Source organism: Lepidothrix coronata, unplaced genomic scaffold, assembly GCF_001604755.1.
Source record: "Lepidothrix coronata isolate B3197 unplaced genomic scaffold, Lepidothrix_coronata-1.0 Scaffold43, whole genome shotgun sequence".
NCBI lineage: Eukaryota > Metazoa > Chordata > Aves > Passeriformes > Pipridae > Lepidothrix > Lepidothrix coronata.
This window is the reverse complement of record NW_016690223.1, coordinates 1,412,402-1,437,038: the sequence shown is the minus strand read 5'-3', so window position 1 is coordinate 1,437,038 and position 24,637 is coordinate 1,412,402. Positions and strand designations below refer to the sequence as shown.

Genomic DNA, 24,637 nt, shown 5'->3' with positions numbered 1-24,637 from the left:
AGTTCTTAGCATCCTGATGAAGACAAATCACACCAGAGATGCCGCCTGGTTACCAGCCTGCTTAATTTTCATCTGATCACAGTTGTCAAATTCATCAATCTTAAATTTGTAGTGTCAGTTCCATTCCCAAAGTCCACCGAAAAGGGGACCACTAAAGCTTCTCCTGATCTCCAGATCAGACAACAATCTGAAGTGTCACTTTCTGCATGCATCTTCTCTTAAGAGCACCTTTATGCCTCTTCACACGCCTTTGGTTTTGCCTAAACTACGCACCTTCTGCTCAATTTAGCCTCACAACTCTAGATATAGCTTTGATACATGCTAGCCAAATATGCTGGTTCCTTGAAACATAAGGAAGGGGAAAACAGACGCCTGGTTTGGTTTTTTATCTCCCTGACACACCATTGCTTTAGAGACATTTGAAAAAACAATGACAATCACGTCTTCCAAATACATATTAAAGGCATACAATTCCCAGTTTAAAAAAAATACTACTACCACTCAATAATACACCTAAAGTATAATAATGAAACCTTATTACTCACTATTTGTCAACCAAAAAAATACTTTTATTTAGCTATTCAATGACCATATGGCAAATGGCACAGTTTGACATGCATCAGAAAGTCCATTATACAATTTGCACATCCCTTAAAAGTGAAGTTGATCAGTTTATTAAGTTTGACTGAAATGTTTTCATCTTAAACATCTGATGTACAGTTTAAAAAACCAAATAAGAGAACTTAAACTTAAGTTCCAAAAATATAAAGGCTCAAAGTTTGTACACTATAATATTTTTGGTACAGCCTAGGATATACTGCACGGAAGGCTGGCTAATCTGGCACTCTGGAATGTAACATTTCTGAACAGAACTAGAATGAGAAGGTTTTACGGTAGGTAAGAAATATTTTGGTCATGCACAAGAAACCCCATTGTCAGCTGCAGCAGGAAACAAGTGAGTCTATCAGGGCTGAGCACATTTATGACTTAATATGGCTTGCAGAGTCTTTCCCGTGTTTTGTAAGCAAGGATAAGTTCCTTGCTACAGCGTGAATTTCATGCACACATTATATCAGAGTACAGCAAAAAGCAGGGAAAGGGGCAGTACATGCTCTCAGCATAAGCACCCGGAGGGACCAACACCAGGCTTTGAAATTCCTTGTCCACAGCCTGCATTGCTCAAACACTTTGTAGCAAGAGCAGCCACCTGGTTCAACAGTCATGGTCAGCTGCATCTCCCTAGGAAAGGGCCCAAACCAGAAATCCCAGACTGCCTCCTACCCCAGCCACAGGTCCGGATTCTGGAAGGCTCAGAGCCTGTCTGAAGGCTGGGCTGAGGCTGGCCAAAGGCAAACGAGTACACTTTGCCCCCGGGAGAACAGGAGGAGAGCCAGCTAGAAACACTCCCTTTCATTGGATCCACCTCATCATCCTGGACCACACCATTCATCTGTAAACAGCACAATTGCCATTTTTAATTTCATAGGCTCTCAAAGCTCCTCTCATTTGAAGTCTATTTTAATGTATTACACCTGAAATTTTAAATCCTTTGATGAAATAAAAGTAGAGAATGACCCAGTTTGTTCCCATGCACACAATGTTATCAGTATAATTCCATGAATTTTTGAAGCAATTTACACTAACTAGTTTTGTTACTCTTTCATTGAAGTCTGTTCAGCAAAAATGAAAAACAAAAGATATTTCAGTGTACTTAGTGAAGAAAAAGAAATAAAAAATATACTTCAACATTAGGGAAGGTACAGGATCATACATAGTTTCGAGTATTTCCACAGATTACAAAACCCCTCCAGATAGCCTTGTTCAACACTTGACTGTTCTCACTGTGGAAATCTTTTCCTTGTTATCCACTCAACATTTCCCTTGCTGCAGTTTTTGTCCATAGCTTCCAACACCTTCAGTGCACATTTCTGAGAAGAGGCCACCTCTGTACTTGGCTGCAGTAGGATCCCCTCTTAGGCTTCCCTTTCTAAGATTTAACAAATGCAGCTTTCTTAACTGCTTCTCTTACGTCACTCACATTTGCCCCCTTAGCAACTTGGTGTCCCTCCATAGGGCTAACTCTGCTATATCAATATTCAACTTAGACCCCAACCTAGATACAACATTCCAGATGAGTCTCCTAAGTGACAAACAGTACAGGAATAATAATTTCTCTCAAAATGCTGAGCACAGTGTGAGGTTGGTCTTAACTTCTGCAAAGGTTTGCTGACAACTCACACTCCTTATCCAGCTGGACCTTCAGATCCTTTCCTGCATCAATGCCTGAGAGGTTCCACTCCTAATATATCATAGATGAGATTTTTTTTTATACCTGTGATCAAACCTCTGAGCCCAGCCAGTTTCCAACTTACCTCCTAACCCACCAGTCTTTTCAGTTGAGCTGTAAAATATACTGTGGGGAACTGTGTCCAAAGTCTAAACAGTCAAAGCCAATAATACCCACCATCTTCACTTCATCCCTACAGTCACTCACTTCTCATCAAAAGATATCTGGTTGGCTTGTCCTTGATAAATCCCTGTCGACTGATCCCAATCATCTTCTTATCCTTCCAACCAGTTTCCAGGACATACTTCCTAATATTCTCAGGGCCTAAGGTTACGCTGATCGACCTGTAGTCCCTGGACCCTCCTTCTCGACCTTCTTGCAAATGGCCATCCGTGCCTTTTACCAGTCACCAAGAATCACCCCAGTCACCAGGACCTTTAAACAAATGACTGTCCACGCAATGACACTGGCCAGCTCTTTCAGACTCTTGACACAACCCACCTGGTTGTGAGAGACTCGCCTATGTCCCTCTGCACGACACAGCAGGCCTCTGTCAGGGCATAACTCTTCACTTCATGACACTTTGCAATCAAATGGAGTTATTTTCCATCCATATCAACATATTTTATGCAAGTATTGATACATATACTAAAAAGCACAAATGGTACAGAAAAGTACCACTTGCTCCAATAAAGTAAATCTTCCAAGAAAAGTAATATGTTAAAATGATTTTCTTTCATTTTTAAAGATACTCAGCATCTATTTCCCAGCAGTCTATTTCCTGCATATTGTCTCTTTTCCTTCAAACGGAAATCTTGGTATAATTGATAAAATCAACAGCTTGTGCAGTTTCAGTTTCAAGCTACAAACTAAACAAGAAATTAAACTGACCAAATATAAACATGATATTTCAGCCCAAACCTCCTTTGTTACAGACTTACTCCAAATCCTACATTTCATTTTCATAGCCACAGTATTATTATAAACTCATAGTAAAGTCAGATATTATGACCAAAATTACCCTTCCCAAAGATAGCTTTAGCACAACACTCCATAGGACTGCACCTTCTGCAACTATTCCATCTCTCTGGAAATCAAAGAGCATAAGCTGCATGCACCATTCCATTTCTCTGGAAATCAAAGTGTATAAGCTGCATACACAGAAAAGACAGATGGTTTTGTACACCAGTGGTTAGTTCAGTGCACAGTTTAACATGTGCTGTGTGAAAGGCTCTCAGAGATCAGAGGCCCGTTCCAAACTTACAAAACTGTACTTCAGTTCACTGTATGCAATTATTTGCCTTGCAAAGAATAAGTCACTGAGAGGTCCTTTAAGGACAGGTATTTTACCCAAAATATTCAAAAGACTCCAGTGTGTGTGATCTGAGTACACAATTTTTGTTTATGAACCTCTTGAAAATAATACTTGAGGCCAGCATAGTAATGTCCCACACAGGAGAACAATGAAGATTAATTTTGCTAATTTGCTTTTAAAGCTAAGTGGCAATTTAAAATAGGGTGAAAATATGTCGAACTGGTTACTCCAAGTTTTAAGGGATGTGCAAGTTGATACCTCCTCTCTGATGTGTACTCATCAAAACCAAAGTATTTCATTTAACAAGTAACATTCCTCTTTCCTTTTATTCAGTTTAATGCTTTGCTGAGCAAGCTCCATTTCCAAAGAAGGTTGAGGAAACATGAACATCAAACGTCAAAAAATAGCAGGGAAGCCAAATGACACCCTAAGACAAGTGCTTTGGTTTGAGAGCAATATCATCAAGGTTGTTTACAATTAAAAGAGTGAGGTCTATCAATTACATTCTTCAACACTTCAAATAGCAGAACTTCGGGAGTGCCAAAGAAGAAAGTGTCACGTGTCCCTTTCCCTCTCATATGCATTCCTTCAAATAGGTCTCAAAAATTCTTCTGGTCCACACTCCTGTAACAAGCACTTCTTTAGTTAAGTTAAATACCGTAGATCTTTCTTTATGGAAAGGTAAGAACAGTTATACTGTGGACCAGCTGTCAGGTATGTTTTGTTTACACAAACTGCAAAATTGTCAAGGAAGCAGGTGAAACAACTAATTCTGGATTCCTACACTGAATTAGCTGAACAACAGGTCAGACACTAAAGAAAATAAACCTTGCACTGCTAGGTGTGAAAATGCATGCCCTGAGGCATGAGGATTCCTAAAACAAAGTGCTGAAATCATTCCTATTACTAAAGGGGAAATAATCACTTTGTCTATAACCAAACAACAGCATTGGCATATGCAAGAGCAAAGTGCAGCCATCCCAGCTGCACCACAGAAAGAGGAAGACCAGCTTTATAAGACCAATTCTCACCCATTTGTGCAGAAGAACAAGGTAGGGATAGACACAGATATAGCACTCTGCATAAAGTTGGAAAGATTATTCCTCTCTCGTACACAGATTTTTTCACACTGGGGAAAGTAAGAGGAGAGAAACATGAAGCCACCTCTTGAAAATTTAATTTAACCTCTCTCTCTCTTCCCCCTCTCACTCTCCCTCCCTTCACCTTAAGATAAGTTTCTTCCCTCTGACAACTACTTGAAAAATTATGATGTTATCTCTGAAAATAGGACACAAGCAAGAACAAAGTGTTAAGGGCAAGCTGGCACACACTCTGGAACTACCCAGACACCTTAAGATGAGAATCAAAGTAGTCTATACACCCAGATATTTTGTTCCCATCACTGATGCAAGTTAGAGAAGCTAAGGATCCATACACTAGCCAGAGATAGTCACAGTGCAGCAACATGTAGTGCACATACTTTCCTTCAGAGGAAAGGTGGGAGAGAAAAAAGTAGCTGCAACTTACAGATCCAATTAAGCATCAAAACAAAAGCTGTTCTTCTAGGTCATCCATCCACAGTACAACTCATACTTTCCCTGTACCACTGCTGCAGATCATGAGACACAGCACCACAAGAGAAAGAGTTACTGTCAGACTGGCTTTCATCACAGAAGTGCTGCACTCGAACAGCTGCTGGTGACTAACACTTGAAGACAACAGGTCACAGACTGCAAACCATAAACGCCACTGCAAAGCAGAATTTTCTTATTTACTGAGTCACTCATCTGCTAAGTCAGTCAGTCAGGGCCAGACATCGGCAACAAACTTTTAAATCAATTATTACTGAGCAAGTACTTTATTAACAAAGCATTGGCTCGAGGTGTGTCAACCATTCTGTGCCGGTAGGAACGAGACTCAATTGTGCTTATAACAAAACACCAATTACATGGACATTTCTGAAGGAAACCATTTATGAAACTATAGCTCTGGCAGAGGTTTTCATCATCCTGAAATAATGTAACTATTGTTTGAGAAGAAATTGTTTTTCTTCCAGTACAGTATGAGCGAACTAGATTACATTCTTCTATGAGACACTTTATAGAGACAGAATTAAACTGCGTAAAGTTGATACCTTGAAGTCTAGTGTTCTTTCAGCCAGTCTAAATAGATGCTTCAGAAGAACAGCAAACCTGTTTGAAAACAGTTTAGGTACCATGAAAACCAGAAGCCCACTTATAGAAAATGAAGACAGTTATGGATCACTATAAAACTCTTGATTAAAGGAAAGACTCCTTCTTATTCATATATTCTCTGCTGAAGAGTTCATCAACAGCAACTACTTGGTAGAATTAGGGGGCTGGTGACTTTTATCACAATTGCATTGCAGAATCATTTCCTAACTGGAAACAGCCTCGCTTGCCCACCTGTTTCTGCAACATCACAGTATCACTGAAATAATCCACCTCACTAATAGGATGCCCTCTGCCTATAATCAAAGGCAACTCTGAGCAGCTTGGAACTTGCAAGACAAACTGAAGGATGCTTTAGGTGAAATGCCCATCTCTCTTAGCACTGAAAGAGAAAGCAAAAAACCCAGATATTTCTACACAAGCAAACTGCTTTCTTTCAGCTTAGAGAAAGCTTAGACACACTCATACAAAATGTCTTGAGAACAACCTTGTGCAGATATGACTATCTCTCTTTGCGATATCAATCAATAATAAACATCTTCAAAATGAGAATACAGGCTGGCATAAACACAGGGTAGAAAAAAAAACCACACATGATGACATGTCTTTGTAATATAGACTTTAAAAATATAATGAAAGCTGCTTTGCTACATTATTTGTAACATCTGCTTTTTGAAGTAAATTCTTTACCATACCATTGGAATCTGAAGCAGCTGCTCACAGAAAAACAAAACTGAAATAGAAGATTAATCTTCATTTATCCTTTGTCAAGAATGATGAAGAATACTTATTACTATGAGCTTAAAACCATAGTCCATCTTGAAACATCCACTGAATCACATGCTAAAATGCAAAATAATCACCTTTCTGATGAATGGTACCACAACCTCCAGGCACTTGTTGAAGAACCCAGGGGTTGTTGGCAGGCTAGGTGAGAGGAATATCTAGCTCTAAATTCCTTTCTAAAAGTAAGAAAAAAAAAGCCTAGCTCAATACAGGTTAGAAGCTCTGCCTCTTGCCTTCAGAGTCTCTCCCCAAGAGATGGCTTTAAAAGTTCATTCAATTCCAGAGTACACCAGGACACGTTCATAGTGAATGATGATGTGGTCTCAATAGAAGTAATTAACCTGCTTACTACCTGTTCTTCTGTAGGGCACCAAATAACTGCTCTGCTGAAGTATTACTTTTCCTGTGGTGGCCCAACAGTCTCAGATAAAAACAAGGCAAAATACTGAAGTTTGTCTAGATCATGTCTGCCATCGATGTGGTTTCTGAAGTGTTCCTAATATTAATGCAGAAAAAGTAATTTTTTTAAGGGTCTGACTATTATTTTCAGTGTATTTTTCCATCACAAGGAAATACTTGAAAGGTACAACACAAACACGCCTCTTGGACAATATAGTTGCTACCACTGCTACAGCAACAACTATCAACAACCCTGCTCTGGTATCAAGTCTCTATGCACCAGAGGTTTCTCTGCAATGAAATATCCATGACACTGCTGTGGTGCACTGGCAAGAATACACCCAATTCTGTGCTAACAACAACAGTTACAATGGAGCCTTCCTCCACAGCTCAACATCTAGAGCAAGAAAGTGTGTATAGAAAACCACTGTTTCTTCCTTATATGCCAAATGGCATTGAGTAAAAGAAATACTTTTAGTATTTCATTTCACTTTCTTCTGAATTGCGCAGCTGCAAGAAAAAAGTACAGAATTAGGATAAAATCTCCGATTACAATGATTTAAGCGAGGAGGCTCAAAACCTCACACTCAAGCCCTGAGGATCTGAATTTGAGTAGGACGTATTTAGGAATAGGAAATACAGAACAAACTAGCTACAGAATCTGTAAACAAACAAACTTTACATCTAGAAGCATGTTATATCACATGTTGTATTGCTTCACCCACTCTCCACCAAAATCTTCAGTATCTCAGGTAACATATTTCAGACTCTTAAAAAGCACAATTGTCCAAATGCATTGAAGTCTAAAGATTATGGTTATCATTAGTTTCAAATGAAGATACTGCACGAGGTGAGATGGATTAGATGAAGCATGGAGTTGGAAGAACAGAAGAGACTGCTGCTTCACCTGCTCGGTACTGGATTCCAGAAAGAAAAAGGAATAAGAAACTCAAGACTAAAAATAATTTAAAAAAAAAAATCAAAGAATAAGGGTAGGAAAGAGCCAAGGGGTAAAAAAGACAAGTATGAGATTTCCACTATCCCAGTGGGACCATATGTTGATGTGCAGAACTCCAGCAAGTTGAGACTTGCCTTGTAATCCATCTTTTGATGCTTCAAAACTTCCCAGAGGGAAACTAGCTTGGGAATGAGAAAGGAAACTATTTCTTCTCAATCCCTAAAACTCTTACTCTCTCTTAAGGTAAAACTAAACACTCAGAGTACTGAAGGGCTGAATGTTCCAGTAACTGGAGATGATTTTTCTCTCAGATTTCCTATAACATAATGGAATATCATTATGCCTAAATATAAAAAGTCAAACTAAGGAATTTTATCCAGGAATGAGATGCAGTAAGAAGGATCCCAAAGGGGTCAACTGCCACATATAGTACCCAGACAAAAATTTCAAAGTGAACTTTTTGTAAAAACAGCTGAAAACAAGAAAAACCTTATAGCATCACACAGAACATTTATTAAGAAAGCCATTTTGAAATAGAGTTTTCTTCCAGAGGAGGATCTGGAAATCTTGGATCCAGAACTGATTTAATATTCAACTGGCAGAAGAAGCATGAAACACACATTTTTAACCCAGGAACAAGTGGACCATACACTGCAAGCAAACACATTTGGTTTGATCACAATGCATGTAACAGTAGTAAGAGCATTGGCTTAAAGAGAAATATTAGCAGAAATCTCCAAGTACTCATTCAACTCTGTGCTCAGCACTCAGTAACTGACCAGAAGGTACTCAAACTAAAATAAATGCTAAAACTAATCTTAGATTTCTACAAGGTTTACATTAAAGACAAGAAAAACAATATATGGATAGACAGGTGTCACTTATGATTCTATCACTAAGTAGCAAGATTTCACAGCATCACAGGATGACTGAAGTTGGAAGGGACCTCTGGAGATCATCTAGTCCAACGTCCCTGCTCCAAGCAAGATTGACTAGAGCAGGATGCCCAGGATCTCATCCAGCCAGGTCTCTGGGGACAGTAGAAGAGTATCTAAAGAACATGTGCAGACCAACAGGCACTACTGGCAGAAAGGCTGCAGACTGATGCAGAGGATACACAGGTAGAACCAGAAGCACAAAATACAGAGTCAGCTGTCCAAAGAAATTGAACTCTACTTCCCAACACCTTTAATTATACACAATCATTTGCTCCTCTGCCTCTTAAGTACACAGAGGGCATGGCACCTTTTTACTGTGCAGTTATGCACCATCTGCACAACTTTCCTGCTTGACAGCCAAAACTTGCTTTAAAGAAAAATATTATAGGTTTTCCAAACTGTTCATGCATAGACAAATTTACTTTCAAAGTACCTCTACTACTGAAATGTATTTTATGACAGCACATATTAAGAAGAACAGAAAACTGCAGCAACTTTTGAATTATGCTACTTTAATGTTGGTGGGTTTTTAATATTCAAGCTCCCAAATTTTGTGAAATGTTAAGACCATCAGAACAGTAAATAACTGGGCTAGGACAGTCACAATGTATCATCTAGAATATTGAATCAAAATTGGCACCTTCAGTCTAACACAACGCAAAACCAAGAAATAAGAATGTATGTCATACCCAACACTAAGAGCATAAAGTGTGGGAAAAAGGATCATCATCATCATCATCTTCGGGTGTTAACTGGAAAGGATTCTAGTAACCACACTGAGGAAGAATGATCAAAATTTAGGTTCTTCCCATTTATGTTTGTTTAGGATATAAAGATCAAAGAGTGCCTTGGAGAACAGGAAAAACACATGCTGTGAGAGCTAGAAATTCTTTCCAATCTTGCTTGTTGCTATGATTTATCTCTCAAAGGACAAACCAGTTTTCCTGTTCCTTCTAACAACAACAAAATACTAGAGACTATTTAGATGGAAGGCAAAAACCAAGCCATGCCAAGGGGACAGTGCCTCTTGTCCATTCTGTACCAAACAGCTACATTACAGCACAGTGCAAATTTCATAGAATAAGAGAATCACAGAATATGCTGAGTTGGAAGGGACCCACAAGGATCAGAGTCCAACTGTTAGTCCTGCACAGGACCATCCCCAAGAGTCACACCATGTGCCTGAGAGTATCATCCAAATGCTTCCTGAATTCTCAGGACTGGTGCTGTGACCACTTCCCTGGGGAGCCATTTAAAAGATGATGACAATGGAATCCAACTTTGGTTCTCCTGAAAAGGTAAAGAAAATTATTGACAAAAAAGAGAATTATTGATTAATTGTCAAGTCAGAAGAGGGACATTTTTCATCTATGGGATGACCCAAAGCTCAGATGAAAACCCACAAATGAGCCTCTGTTCCCCAGAGGACAAGATCCTGCAGTTCTCTACCATTTCCAATCTCCTCCTCTTCCGTCTCCAGGTTCAACCTGAGAAAACTCAAGTAAATTCTTGAAAGGCAGTATCCTACATCTGTCAGTCTCAGAGACGAAGCACCTTTTGGCAAATTTGTTGGTTGGTGCTTTGGGGAGGTTTTGGTTGGTTTTTTTGGGGGGATGGGTTGGTTTTGGTTTTGTTTTTCTTTAATTCTACCAGGTGTTCTAACAGCAAAAAGTCCCTGACTTCTGCCTTTCCTTAAACCCAGCTCTAAAGCAATCCCATTAGAGCCTTGACTAACACAGAGCATTTTCTTTCCATTAAGGTAAAGCAACTGTAATTAAATGGTAAAAAGAAAAACAGCAGTGTGGCTGGAAGCTGAGCCCAGTAAAATCTGAAATTGAGATAAGGCACACTTAAAAGATAAGGAACAACTTGTTCACATAATTAAATGCAGAAAAATATGGGAGGGCCTGGAAGCTGCTGGTGTTTTCATATCTTGGTTGCCTTTGCAAAAGTTTTATGGAGATAAACCAAGTTATTGGGCTCAGGTGAGCTGCATTCAAGATTCATCTAGAGACAAAAGGGATTTCCCACCCTTTTTTGTTAAAGAAGCACAGATAATATGAGATTACAGTACAGGATTTCTGTTCATGCATACACATTTGAGTGGAATCAAAATGTGTAAGCATGAACAGAAATCCTTTATCACCAGTGGGGTGATGAGTGGGGTGGGAACTTGCAGAAACTCATGCAACACTTCCTGAAGCAACAGAGCAACTGATAACATCACTGATCAGAGCAGCGACTAAAAACTGCCTCTATGCATTCTGCCACACATTTGCTGACACCAGAGAAATATCCAAATTCAGCACTCTCTCTCTCTCCACAGCCTGGAGCAGAGATCAAACGCTCTCCAATTATTCAAGGTCTTGCTACCCACAACATCACACTATTAGCCAGATATCCTCACTCCCTCCAATTTATCTCAGCATCTCATCACTTTTTACAAAGCTACTGTCTTCAGTTACTATTTATCAGATCACAAATTAAAGAGTGTTCAGTGCAAGGTAAACTGAGGAGAATTTAACCTCAAATTCTAAAATTTTATTATTTATAAAACAGATTTGAGGGAAGGAGGAATGGCTTACATTTGGTATGATTAAGGACCTTCTGCCCTCTTCTTTACTGCCATGCAAATCAAACTCAAACAAAAGTGGTATCAATGATCCTGAGTTTATGCCAATGAAATTATTTCCCTATAGAACAGTTAATACTAACTAACCTTTAACCCTTTAAGATAGGTTAAAGGAACCTAGAAGAGCTAAAATATAGACATATACCAGTATATATTCACTGATAAATCTGGCTACCATTTCTTCTTGTAACTTTAAACACAGCAAAAGTTCAACCAACACAACACTAATATATGAGATGTCTGATTTCTAATATAATTCCATTCATAATATATGAAAGTATTCTTATAAATGTAAGCAGTTATAAGCTCCAAATATGAAAAGTAATTAGTTCACTCTACTCAGATCAACTACATGCTTCCTCACAACGGGAGAATAAAGTTCCCCTTGCTTTTGCCCTGCACTGGCTGCTGCCACTGTTCATTTTCCACCAGCTGTTAAACTATTCAGACCCCTGTAGGAGGCAAATCAGCTCGGCAAGCCAGCAAACACTAACCCCAGAACAAGAAGCATAGAGTTTTCTGCTGGCTGTCCCAGCACAGTAATTCCCACCTCTGGTGTTCATCAACCCAAGGGAGAGGCCAGGAACACGTAACCAGGAGAAACTGCATAGAGAAGCAGCAGCTTGAGCAAAGGCAGGCAGAAAGAACCTCCTCCACATAACAAGAGTAAGGTGTTAGACCAGCTTGGTTACTTGTGAAATCATACTGACTATGCTTCCATTTTCTATTCCAGATGACAAGTCAGTTGGACTACAAGTAGCAGATCTACATCATCACTTATACTGTTATAACACCCCTGGCTATCTGAAGAAACAAAGCTGTCAGTCAAAAATAAAACAACACATCTTAGTACTGTCACAATCTTTGGTCTTCATTCAGAAAAATGTCTGTCCTTAGTAAACCTGTTCTGTAAATATGATAGTGAATGCAATAGGAGGCAAACAAAAAAGATAACAAATTAAGAGGGTGCTTCATTTCCACTTTAGTGGACATGCAAAAAGGCATGTCACATGGTCTGCAAAGATCTCTTAGGAAAGCTTTGCATATATAAATTGCACTACAAACTGTATGTATAAAAAAAACCAAAATAAATTTGGTAAGCACCTTCTAAGTAGGGCATGAGTCCTAAGAGGTTTAGAAATCCCTTGTTTACTCTGAGGATAAGCTTTAACCATACATCTGAGGTCTTGTATTTCACAAGGCAGTGAAACGGATGAAAACTGATGTTTCTATTTTTATGTTCTACTTATATCAAGATAAGGAAGCAGCAGAGAAGGTGACAAAATTAGATACATAAAATAATTCATAATCCTTTGGGTTTGCTACTTCTCTCTGTTCCCTTATTCTGCCAGGCTAATTGTGAGGAACAGTATAACAGGAAATCATAGAAACAAGGTGTTGATAGGAAAGGCAGTCAGAGAAGAGATCACGCATAAAACAAACCAAACAAAAATGGGATAACAAAAACTCACTTGGCAAGAAAGCAGTGTGTTATAATGTTATTGTATTTCCATCAGTAAACTTGATACCTGTAGGTAATATTCTATTTTCATGGCAATGTCACAATGCTCTTGGTAGCATACAGATCCATGAACTTCCTTGGCATACATTCTCTCCCCACAGTAATGCAATATTTCACACTAGCTAAGGTTTCTACAGAACTACATCATTCTACCTCATTTGAACTATAAAAATTCGCCTCCTCAGTGCTTTTCCCAACAGAGCCATGCATCTCACCGAACTTGAACAAGGTCACATTCTGACTGCAGCAGCAATGAATGGCCGGAAACACCCATGGAAATTCATGGATCCTTTATTTTATCCATTTAGCTCGCTACTGAACCAACCTCTGATTTCCTCACTGTGTTCCCAAAGGAAGGAAAGAAAACATGAGAGCGCTGATGTCCTGAAAACGCCTTGCGCAGACACAACCTTCACACTGAGGTCCATTGTTAAGTGCTTCCTTTGAGACACTACTGTTTCATCAAAAATACCTGACTTGCGATCAGCTTTGCAAAGCTTCCAAAATTATCATTCAAGTACCATAAAATTCCAGACACCGTGAGAATCCCAATTCCTAAAGCTATGAGTGATACAAAACTTACATTAAAGCTGTTGCAGAGAGGCTTCAAAACACAATCCTCAAAATCCCAAACACTTCAATATAATACATGAATCATCTGTATAACCAAAGTCATGACAAACTCACTGAAAAAAACCCATAAGTCTTATTTTCAGTATTCGAGAAGAGCAACTTTACAGAACTCTAAAAATATAAAATTTTTAAATGAAAATAAAAAGGGGATTTCAATTATATGTGATCATTAGAATCAAAGTGCTGCAGTCATCACTAGCTATTTTGGGGACTGCTACACTAAACTGTGATCTTCAAGAAAATCTCTCTCTTACGAAATGTTGCGTTTCATACGTAACTGGTTTTGACGCCAACCAAGTTTTCCAAGACAAAGCTGTACATGGTTCTCCTACAGATTAAGGCCTTTATAAAAGCAGCCCATTCAGACTGGCTTAAAATATAAAAGAATCCTATAACGAATGTTTCTCAATTGTGGGCACATTTTAAAATACATTCTCATTAATTTCAGATATTCAACATTTACTATTTTGCCTCTTCCAATATTCTGTGAACAAGTAATTTTGTACTCAAAGCTTTCACTAACTCTCATAACCATGCTTCATCCCCCTGGTGTTCATGCGCAATGTGACACAAACTTCAACAAACAAGCAAAATTTCTTCAGATCATTTGCTTAGAAGAGGACTGTTGTGGTTTAAGCCCAGCTGGAATTAAACACCACACAGCCGCTCGCTCGCTCAACAGCCCCTTTCTGCCCCCCACCCCAGTGGAATGGGGAGGAGAATCAAAAACTTGTATGTTAAGAACAGTTTAATAATTGCTAATACAGTAAAATACAGTAATAATGGTAAATGGTAATGATAATGAAAAGGGAAAAACAAGCGATGCACAATGCAACTGCTCACCACCTGCTGACCCATACCAGATCCCCCTTCCCAAACCCAGAGGTTGCCTTCCAGGCAACTCCCCCCAATTCATACACTGTGCATGACATTCTATGGTGTGGAATATCCCTTTGGTCAGGTTGGGTCACCTGTCCCAGCCTTGCCCCTCCCAGCTTCTTTTGCGTACCTCCTCGCTGGCAGAGCATGAGACAAGAAAAGAGTCCCTGACTTAGGATAAACACAGCTTAGCAAAAAACCAAAATATCGGTGTGTTACCAACACTATTCTCATTCTGAATTCAAAACACAGCACCGCAACAGCTACTGAGAAGAAATTAACTCTACCCTAGCTGAAACCAGGACAGAACCTAAGAAGGTTAGTTAGTTAAACCAGCTGGGAACACTCACCAAGTTTCATTAGTGTAAACTGATCTAAGATTTCACTCCTACCAACTTGGGGTTTGTCTCAGTTCCATTTGAAAATTGATACTCAGGATGTGAACACTTGAGGATGGCACCTTTCTTGCAACCAAACAGCCTATAGCCCAGCCAAGGACCTTGGCGTCTTTGGGACCCTCAGGGCAGCATGATGATTTATTTCTCTGCCAGCTGCCAGTTTTTGAAAATCCTGTTGTGCAGGGTATAAACGGCAAGGTGCTGGGAGTAGAGAAGCTGCGGGAATGGCTCCTGCAGGAAAAGGCCAGGGGTTGTTCTGTCCCAGGCCCAGCTGGCTCCAACAGAACCACAGCAAGACACAGCTGAGCCCCTCAGCAAAGCTGACAGCACCTCTGGGAAACTGTATTTAAGAAAAGGCAGAAAACGCCACAAAACAGAACAAAAGGAGTGAGAAACAACAAAGGGAACACCACCAAGGTCAGAGGAGGAGGAGGAGGTGCTCTATGGTGCCAGAGGAGGAACCCAAGGGAGGTGCCAGGGAAGACACAAGCCAGAGCAGGTGGATATGCCCTGAAGGAACTGTGGCACATGGACAGCCTGTGCCAGAGCAGATTCTTCTTGCTGAAGGACTGCTGTCAGTGAGGAGCCCATGCCAGAGCAGAGGAAAAACGTGAGAAAGCAGGAGCAGGAGAAAGAAGCCACCTCATGCCAACTGTAACCCCTTTGTCCCCTGCATCACGAGGCACAGGAGTCTGGAGCATAGGAGTGAAGTTCAGCCTGGGAAAGGGGGGAGGAAAAATGTTACTTTCATCTCTGTCTTCCTCTTTCTGTCTCTATTTTAAATGGCAGCAAATTAAAGTCATTTACCCCAAATCAAGCCTGTTTTGCCCAGAACAGTAATTATTAAGTGGTCTTCCTGTTTTTATTTAAAGCTACAAATCTTATCCTATTTTCTGTCCCTGCCCCACTAAGGAAGGGGAGAGACTAAGCAGCTGGGTGAGCACGTGCTGTTAGCCAAGGCTAACTCACCACCCAGCACGTAACAGTTTTGACCCAATCTTTAACAGGAATGCTGATGAAGCAAGAGCTCAAACCGAGATTTGTGTTACATGGCATGAATCTCATTACTGCTGCTGAGTCCTGGTTCTGAAGTAGACAAATATAATCCAAATTGGCTAAGTGCCTAACCAATCTGAGTTGGGTTAAAGACCCTTTTTTCACCTATCTATCTATCTGTCTGTCTATCTACCTATCCTTTGTGAAAAGCAATGCAAGTCACAGGCTTCACAGAGGACACACATTTCCTATGATCCAAATTGTTACTACTACAGAATAGCAAAGGTAGTGAGCAATCCATTAATATTTCTCTTCTCTCTTGATCTTAGAGCTCCTACTTCTATGAAGGAGTACATAGGATCCATCAGCAGAACTAATCAGAACAAACAATACTAAAATCAAGTCCACTCAAAATACTGCGCCTCTCAAGTGCTGCATTTCTTCAGAAGTACATACTATTGCCACATGCATCCACAAAGACCTTCATCCTGGGAGCTTCACTGCTATATCATCCTTCATCTAATTTGGGTTGTGAGCTTCAAGGAATGGGAACTTGCTAATAGGAGATTCTATATCAATGCAAGACAGTCCAAATAATAATCCACACCATTAAAATTTCTGTCAAGTTCTCTAATCCCCAATTACAAACAGAAGGTAAAGTAACAATCTATTCTTTTGCAATAGTGCAAGACTGAAGAAAATACAAGAAGGCTTCCCCAAAGGATTCCTTCCCATGTGTGGTCAAAGAGCAATAAATGCTGTTCCTAGCAAGGTTGATATCCTCAGTTAAAATGCTCCAGCATTCAAGAGTTGGAGCCAATTCCCTACACACCAATATATGGATAGAATGAAGATCCCCTTCCCCTTCTGCACTCCCCCAAGCTTTTAAATAATTCCTATGACATATTGTTACACATTCAGCCAAAACACAGATCTTTCATCATCCATTCCCAAGTCAATTTGTAAAACTGAACATTACTAGAGAAGGATGGAGTAAAGTTTGGAGTGCTTTTTTTTCAGTTGATTGCTTCAGATGTACTAACAACAGGGATATGCATCAGAGCACCTTTCAGTTCATATCTCTCTCCATGGATGGAACAGAGGCATTGTCTCTCCTTTTTAATCTTACTAGCTGATAACCTTGACCTGTAACCTGTTAGGTACACCAGGATTTAGAACACAAACTTCCAGTTTTAGACAATCAACAGCGGGTGAAGATATTTCATTAAATAAATTACTCTCTTCCTGTGTTACTCCACTATGAAAGAACAGTCCAGTGCAAATCACTTCACTTACTGACTGTTGATTTTCTCAGTTACCTAGACTTGGAAGCCATGACATTGATTTAATCATTCATGTGCTGTCAAAGAGATAAAATCTACATATGATACTTTCCCATGTTTTAAATATCAAGGAATGCTTCAATAATTTGTATTTTGACTGGTATAGAATCTAGAAAATGCCTTAATAGGAAAACCACTGAAGTGTAAAGTTATGTAGATTGCATAATCCTCTCTGATATGCTTCACTTAGGTAAAAAGTATGTAGGTTGGAGAAATTTAAGTCAAATTGTCAATAACATCTCCTGTCTAGCTCTCCCTACCTGTCTGAAATACCTTAGTACATCTTAAAACTATGAAGATCATACTTCCCAACTGGACAGCCAAATCACATTTGCCTTTGCTTGAAGTGATCTCTAACTAGTTCATAGTCTATCACTCAATGATGCATGTCCTGAAACTAAATATAAAACCTTCCACCTTTTCACTCATGTTTATTTTTAGTAACACCAGTGTCACGATCACCACCCAGTTGTTCTTAAGGCCAACGCATAAAAGGTTATCTACTATCCATCCATTCATTCCTAAATTCTCTCTCTCTCTTCTTTGAGTCAGGTTTTTCCTTTTATTTTTATTTCTACACACCTGAATGATGCAGTTTTCTTCCCCGTCTAAACGTGCAAAGCTATCACAGCCTTCACAACAAACTCCCACTGATGTCAACCTTATGCTCGTCCTCTCTCTGCTAACTTTAGCATCTCTGAATTCACCCCAAGTTCTGTCTTTGCAGACTTGACTGCTCTCTGAAAATACCTCCAGGTCCACCTCAAGCCCATGAGTGAGCCCATATTGGCTGACACTATCCTCAAACACAGAATGAAGGCATCCATGGCAAAGAAAACTTCTCTTGTTCATTAGGCACAATTCTTTAGATAAACATTTTGAATTTTGTGATACAATAAATAAGAGACCAAACAAGCTATTCATATTATTTATAACAAAATAAATGGAGCTGCACTACATTGCTGAGGTATGCTTTTAAGAGAAAGGACAGAAGCCTCCCTACGACAGGCGGTGCACAGATCCCCCGGCAGCGCACAGAAGGACATTTAGGGCTTTATGCACACTGTCAGCATGTGTGCCTGCAGAACTGCAGCGCTCGTGACCAGTATCGCGCTGCTCAGCACTTCGGGCCTCTGTCACTCCGCAGGGCCGCGCTGCCGCCGACGCGGAGTGCGGCCCCCCCCCCGCACCCCGGCGATGCGGGACCCCGGCCCCGCGCCCGCGGCGCTCAGCGCTCTGCCCTCGGCCCGGGCCGGGCCGGCCCTGGGCGGCTCCCGCCTCCCGCCGCCCCCCGCCTGGCCGGGCCGGGCCGCCCCCCCGGGCACCGCGGGCCCCTGTGGCCGCCAGCCCGGCTGCACCTGCCGGGCCCCCGCCGCCCCCCGCCCGCGCCGCACCGTTCGCGATGAGCTTGGCCGAGAGCTGCTTGACGAGCTCGGGAATCCGCTCCCACTGGCACTCCGAGCGGCACCGCTCGATCTCCGTCTCCAGGCGCGAGCCCGCCTTCCTGGTGGCCATGGCCGGGCCGCGGGGCCCCGGGGGGGCAGGGGCCGTGGCGGGCGGGGGGAGGCGGGGACGGGCGGCGGCGGCGGCCCCGGAGCGGCGGAACTCGAGCGCTGCGGCCGCGCCGCGCTGGCGGCACCGCGACCGCCCCAGCGGCGCCCCCTGGCGGCCACGCGGGCGGGGCGGGGCCAGCGGCGGGGGCGGCCGGGCTGGGCCGGGTCTGGTCTGGCGGGAGCGGCCGCTACCGAAGGTCCCACCACCGCTCCCGGGGCTGCGGGAGGGACAGACAGACAGAGAGACAGGGAGGGAGGGAGGGGACGAGTCTGCCCAACGCCACCGCCGTTCGTAGCGGGGCCGGTACCGCCAGGCTGCCGCGGGCACCGGCGGGAGCTGCTCCTTCAGAACCCACTTACACACGGGTGGGAATGGCACGTTCAGCTGATTTCATCCTTACACCGGCGAACGATGACCACAGGCCCCCTTTCCCCCCCATCTGATTTACTTTCCCCTTCCACAAAATGTAGCGGAGAACTGGTTCCTGCCCGTCACTGGTCGCCTCTTCACCTGCCTTGGCACCGCTCACCACCCTTCGCTTGGTGCTTTTAATCCATTTCACGGCGTTCTCCCTCTGCCCTCTCCACGTTCGTACCTCACAGCACATTCTCTCTGCACTCCCAGTAGCCGACAGACCCTCGCACACCGTGTCCCACACCACGGCACAGCCCAAAACTCACCTGCGCCTCAGTCAAGGGGAGAGCAGGGCCTGTGTAACAAAGGTCCGCGCTGCACAGAGATCGTGCCCTACGTTTTGAGAAAATAAATGCATTTCCAGCATTTGGGAGAAATAAAAATACTATCTGAAACAATTCCAGTGGTACTGTGTATCTTTATCAAGTGCTACATCACACATACATGACACACCAGTTCCACAAACTCACATACACCTTGGAAAACTGCTGCCAAGACTGATTTTCACTGAAAAAGTAGCAAAAAGACTGAGACTGCACTAAAAAAACCCAACTCACATATTATTTATTTTTCACAAAATAAGGATACAGCCCATTGACAGAAAGAACAGGTTTTGCAGAGATACTGTGTAATGAAACAAAACATAAATTCAAATAATTCAAATGTCTTGCTCCACACCCTTGGGTCACAGCACAGACTTGTACTATTAATTCTTTCTGTCTGCAGAAATGAGAAAACAGTGAAGCCAACAGGAATTTGGTTGAATTTGTGACAATAACTATCTGTCACAGATGATGACACTTTGGAGTTTTGAAGATTCAAAAAACAGGCTGGATGCTATTTTTGCTCTTACATGCATTGCACTCCTCTGGATCTAACACGTTAGTCTTCAGACATGTGAAGTTCACAAACTCAGAAGTGAAATTTGGGCAAATGCAACATTACCAGCCTGAGACACGTCAATCATTGTTTCATAACTGTTAAGAACAACATATTTTTATTCCCCCAACCCTGTGAATCTTCAAACTCCTGTGGATCAATGCTATCAGGAGTCACTTTTATGTGCTGTTCTATAAATAGATCAGTTAAATGTAAACATGACATTGCCTATGGGCATTGGTAGAGTTGTTGTGCACGTAACAGAACTTCTAAACAATTTTCTAGTTTGGGTATGTCTGTGTGTCACATGCACTAGGTGCTTTCTGAAGTTTTGCTTTGGTTTTGATCATCCACTGAAACATCAGGAACGGGATGCATCTTTTTAAAGATCAACAATTTCCATCAAATCACTAACTGATCAGGAATGGACCCAGGCTTATATAACTGAAAGCTTGTATTCTCAATGTAATGAATATCCACTTCCTACAAATCTTGTTCTGCTTCTATCATCCTTAGACCATCACAGCTATTGCAACTCTATGACAGTTATCAGGTGTCTTTTTCAGTGCTTCAACTAATTAACTTTTCATTCCCAGTTCTATTGAAAGCATAATAGCACAAAATTCAGATATTGTAATTTGCCTTTTGTCAAGTCGCTATTATAGCACTTTCAGGTTACAGTCCCATTTCAAACAAAATATTCTTCAGATTTTAAAAGTGAAATAGAAATGGTAGCAGAACATTACAGTGTTTAAAATTGCAATGGAGTGCTGCAGGATTGGAAAGAGGATTTAGTAATATAACAAAAGCAAAAGGAGAAATGTAAAAGCATTTTTTGCTTACCTGAGGTTTCAGAAGATCTAGAGAACATTAAACTGATTACAACATGGATTACTATACTGGAGAGATAAGACAATTAAGTTAAAAATGACACAGGAAAAGAATGGTAATTCAAAATGTTTGATATTGTAACTACTAGTTCTTTTACACATAAAACTATGAAAATGAAAATTTCAACTTCTGAAAAGAGCTCATTTGCTTATGAAGATTATTCATGTTTATTCACAACAATTTTAACACATTTTGTTAGCACTGATCACATCATTTCAATAAGAGCTACCAGTAAAAGAATAGTATTAAAATATTTACATAACAGTTCATCAGGCTTATTATCTCCACAGCTACTATTTATGAAGTGAAATGTCTATGCAAAAGGAATTAGTACATTTTGAAATTCATTAGAAAATCTGCTTTAACATTAATGAAACTTCCATATACCTAAGACTGCTCTGAGAGGATTCCATTATAGATGACCCATATTGGAATACAATAATGGATCTGGAACGAATAGCATAAAAGTCATAGAGAAAAGAAGTAGGATCCCACATATTTTGTCAATTGTCCCTTATTTTTTCAACTTTAAACAAAGTGTTGTTTTCTGGAAGTGGCCTGTTCATCAAATTGTTGGGGCAGACTGAGACATACATTTACTTTGCTAGAAATAGTCTGCTTGTAAGGTGAGGCAGCTGGCTGACAAATATAGAGAGATACTTGGTTTCTGAAAAGGATGGAAAATTAAAATGCAGGAAAAGTAACTAACATGTATTGGTCAACCATTTTGCCTTTTGCCATCACTCCCACTCCAATTCCCCCAAACACAGGGCAGTAAGAGAAATAATGGATTGTTCAGTGCAATTTCATGAGCTTGCTATGAGGAACTTAAAGTACATGGCTCCACACTGTGGTGGTTTGACCTTTGCCAGATGCCAGATACTCAGCAAAGCCACTCTATCACTCCCCTCTGCAAGTGGACAGGAGAGAGAAAACACAATAAGAGGTTCATGAGTACAGGGAGAGATCACTCACTCTTAGTGTGATGGGCAAAATAGACTCGACTTGGGGATATTGAATTTATTACCAACCAATCGAAATCAGAGCACGATAATGAGAAATAAAACAAATCTTAAAAAAACTTCACCTTTCTTCCACCTCTTCCTCCTTCCCAGGTTCTACTTCCTCCCCACCAGAGATGCAGGGAGACAGGGAATGGGAATTGCAGTCAGTTCATCCCAGGTCGTTTCTGTCACTGCTCAGAGAGAGTTCTTCCCCTCCTCCAGCAGGGGGTCCCTCCCACCAGAGACAGTTCTCCATGAACTTCTCCAGCACAAGTCCTTCTCGTGGGCTGCAGTTCTTCACCAACTGCTCCAGAGTGGGTCCTTTCCACGGGATGAAGTCCTTAAGGCACAGCCTGCTCCAGCGTGGGTCCCCCACAGGGTCACAGATCCTGCCAACAAGCCTGCTCTAACGTGGGCTCATCTCTCCATGCGTCCACAGGTCCCTGCCAGGAGCCTGTTCCCACAGGTTCACAGCCCTCTTTCGGGAATCCACCTGCTCCGGCACGTGGCTCCTCTATTGGCTGCAGGTGGATCTCTGCAACCCCATTGACCTCCATGGGCTGCAGGGGCACAGCTGCCTCACCACGGTCTCCACCTGGGGCTGCAGGGAAATCTTTGCTCCAGCACCTGTAGCACCTTCTCCCCCTCCTTCTTCACTGACCTTGGTGTCTGCAGAGCTGTTCCTTTCACATATTCTTACTCCTCTCTTCCCTGAGCACAACTACATCTGTGCAGTAACTTTTTTTTTTCTTTCTGAAACATTTTATCACAGAGCTGTTACTACCATCTCTGAAGGGCTCGGCCTTGGCCAGCAGCAGCTCCATCCTGGAGCTGACTGGCATTGGCTCTGTTGGACATGGAGAAAGCTTCTGGTAGCTTCTCACAGCAGCAACCCCTGTAGCACCCACACACACACTACCAAAACCTGGCCACACAAACTCAAGATGTTATTCATACTCTCATACTTCTCGTAACCTGAAACTAAACCTGATAAAGCGGCTTTCTGCACTAGTAACTCCACACAGAACTATGAGGAACAGACGTGATGGGGGTTTATACTGATGAAAATGTTATAGAGAATATAAACTGACTTAAATAAAGTAGCATTTTAATCTCTACTAAGATATTAAATATTCCATAACAGGGAATCAGAAAACTCAACTCAAAGAGTACTTGCATTTTTAAAGGTAACGTATTCAAATATACGATGCTCGAAACTCAGACAAGAAAAAAGAAAACAAACCTGCAAGAAAATTTACAAGGTCTCTGGGTTTTATTCTAGATTGAGTTTGGCTTCTTAGACAAACACTATTCACTGCTGAAGTGGCAGGGAAGGAACCCAAGCTCACCTTTATTCTAGCTTTCCTTCATTCTAAAAAAAAAAAAAGTTTAAAACAATTATTAAAAAAGTTTAATGCGGTATTTTCATAACAGCCTTGCTCTCTGGTATGGAGGCCCTTGAGGTAAATGGGCCAGGCAAAGCTTAAAATCCAACTTGTGTCAAAGACTAGCAATCCTTAAAGGTCAGTGTTGTTTCCCTATTTATATAAAAAGCATTTAATATGCAAGTTTAGACTACTCTGGTTTTAGTTTGGCACCCTGACCAGTGGTTTGTTGTTTTTTTCCAAGTAGTTTGTCTGTGTTCCTTCTTATAGCATACATTTCTGTGAGAAAGACAACAATTCTGAGGGAAATATAATGTTACGGAAGACAGCACAGAAGTCCTTATTTTATATTCACAGTGTAAAATAGAATAAAAAAGTAAATATTTAAAAGCTTTTCCTCAGCATAAATCCGTATTTTACCAATTTTTTTGTCTTTCAATACAAATCAACATTTTAATGTCTATTAAGATCTAAATGTATTCTATTGCAAGTGATGAAGGATGCAGTTCAAATACTACATGTATTTTAAAGCAATCGTAATCCCTACTACTGCCTGCCATTTTCTCAAATGTGAAGTGCAAAAATTTTCAGGTCAAAACATACTAATGTGAGAATTAATTTCTCTGTAGTGAAGAGCACAACTCATAATCAATTATAGAAGCAAACATTTTACTGGAATCTAAGTCTTCGTTGTTTTTTGTTTTTCCCAGTTATTACAACATTGTTAGTGACAGGAGGTAACTGCAGAGTTCTCCATTCCTACTGAAGTCAGTAATCTCTGTGAAATCTACAACAAACCATATAGAAATTTTTAGAGAAAATAATTTCACAGTGGCACTTGTCTCCTTTTTGCGAGTATCAAAATGCAATTTAAAGGGAAGTAAAGTGAGACTGAACAGCATCTGTGAAATCAACAGTCTGATGACATGCACGTTATAAAACCTGCTACCCCTGCCTTATAGCAAGGAATACAGTGAGTGTAAGAAGTGAAATAAGCTTTATCAAAATATTTCAACGTTTCAAGGTTTTGTACTTAGAGGAGTGTATTTTCTTAGAGATAAAATTGTTACATCTGCAAATGTACATTATTGTGTAAACCATTACGCCCTTACGGCTGTTTGAAAGTTAAAATCACACACAAAACAGTTCAAGAAAACCTAGGAACCTGGGAAGCTTTCTTCACAATGGACTTTTGATTTTGTACTTTGTTGCCTTTAAAGTGATTCAGTTTA

General features: G+C 41.0%; 1 protein-coding gene across 1 annotated transcript in view; it reads right to left on the bottom strand.

Moving 5' to 3' along the window:
- Positions 1–18,822, bottom strand: part of TTC7B (tetratricopeptide repeat domain 7B) — a 137,747-nt gene extending 118,925 nt beyond the window's left edge. Inside the window, exon 1 of the mRNA XM_017813791.1 lies at positions 18,673–18,822. Coding sequence (XP_017669280.1) covers positions 18,673–18,793 — 121 coding nt within the window. The 5' untranslated portion in view covers positions 18,794–18,822. The remainder of the gene's footprint in view (positions 1–18,672) is intronic.
- Positions 18,823–24,637: the final 5,815 nt, after the last annotated feature.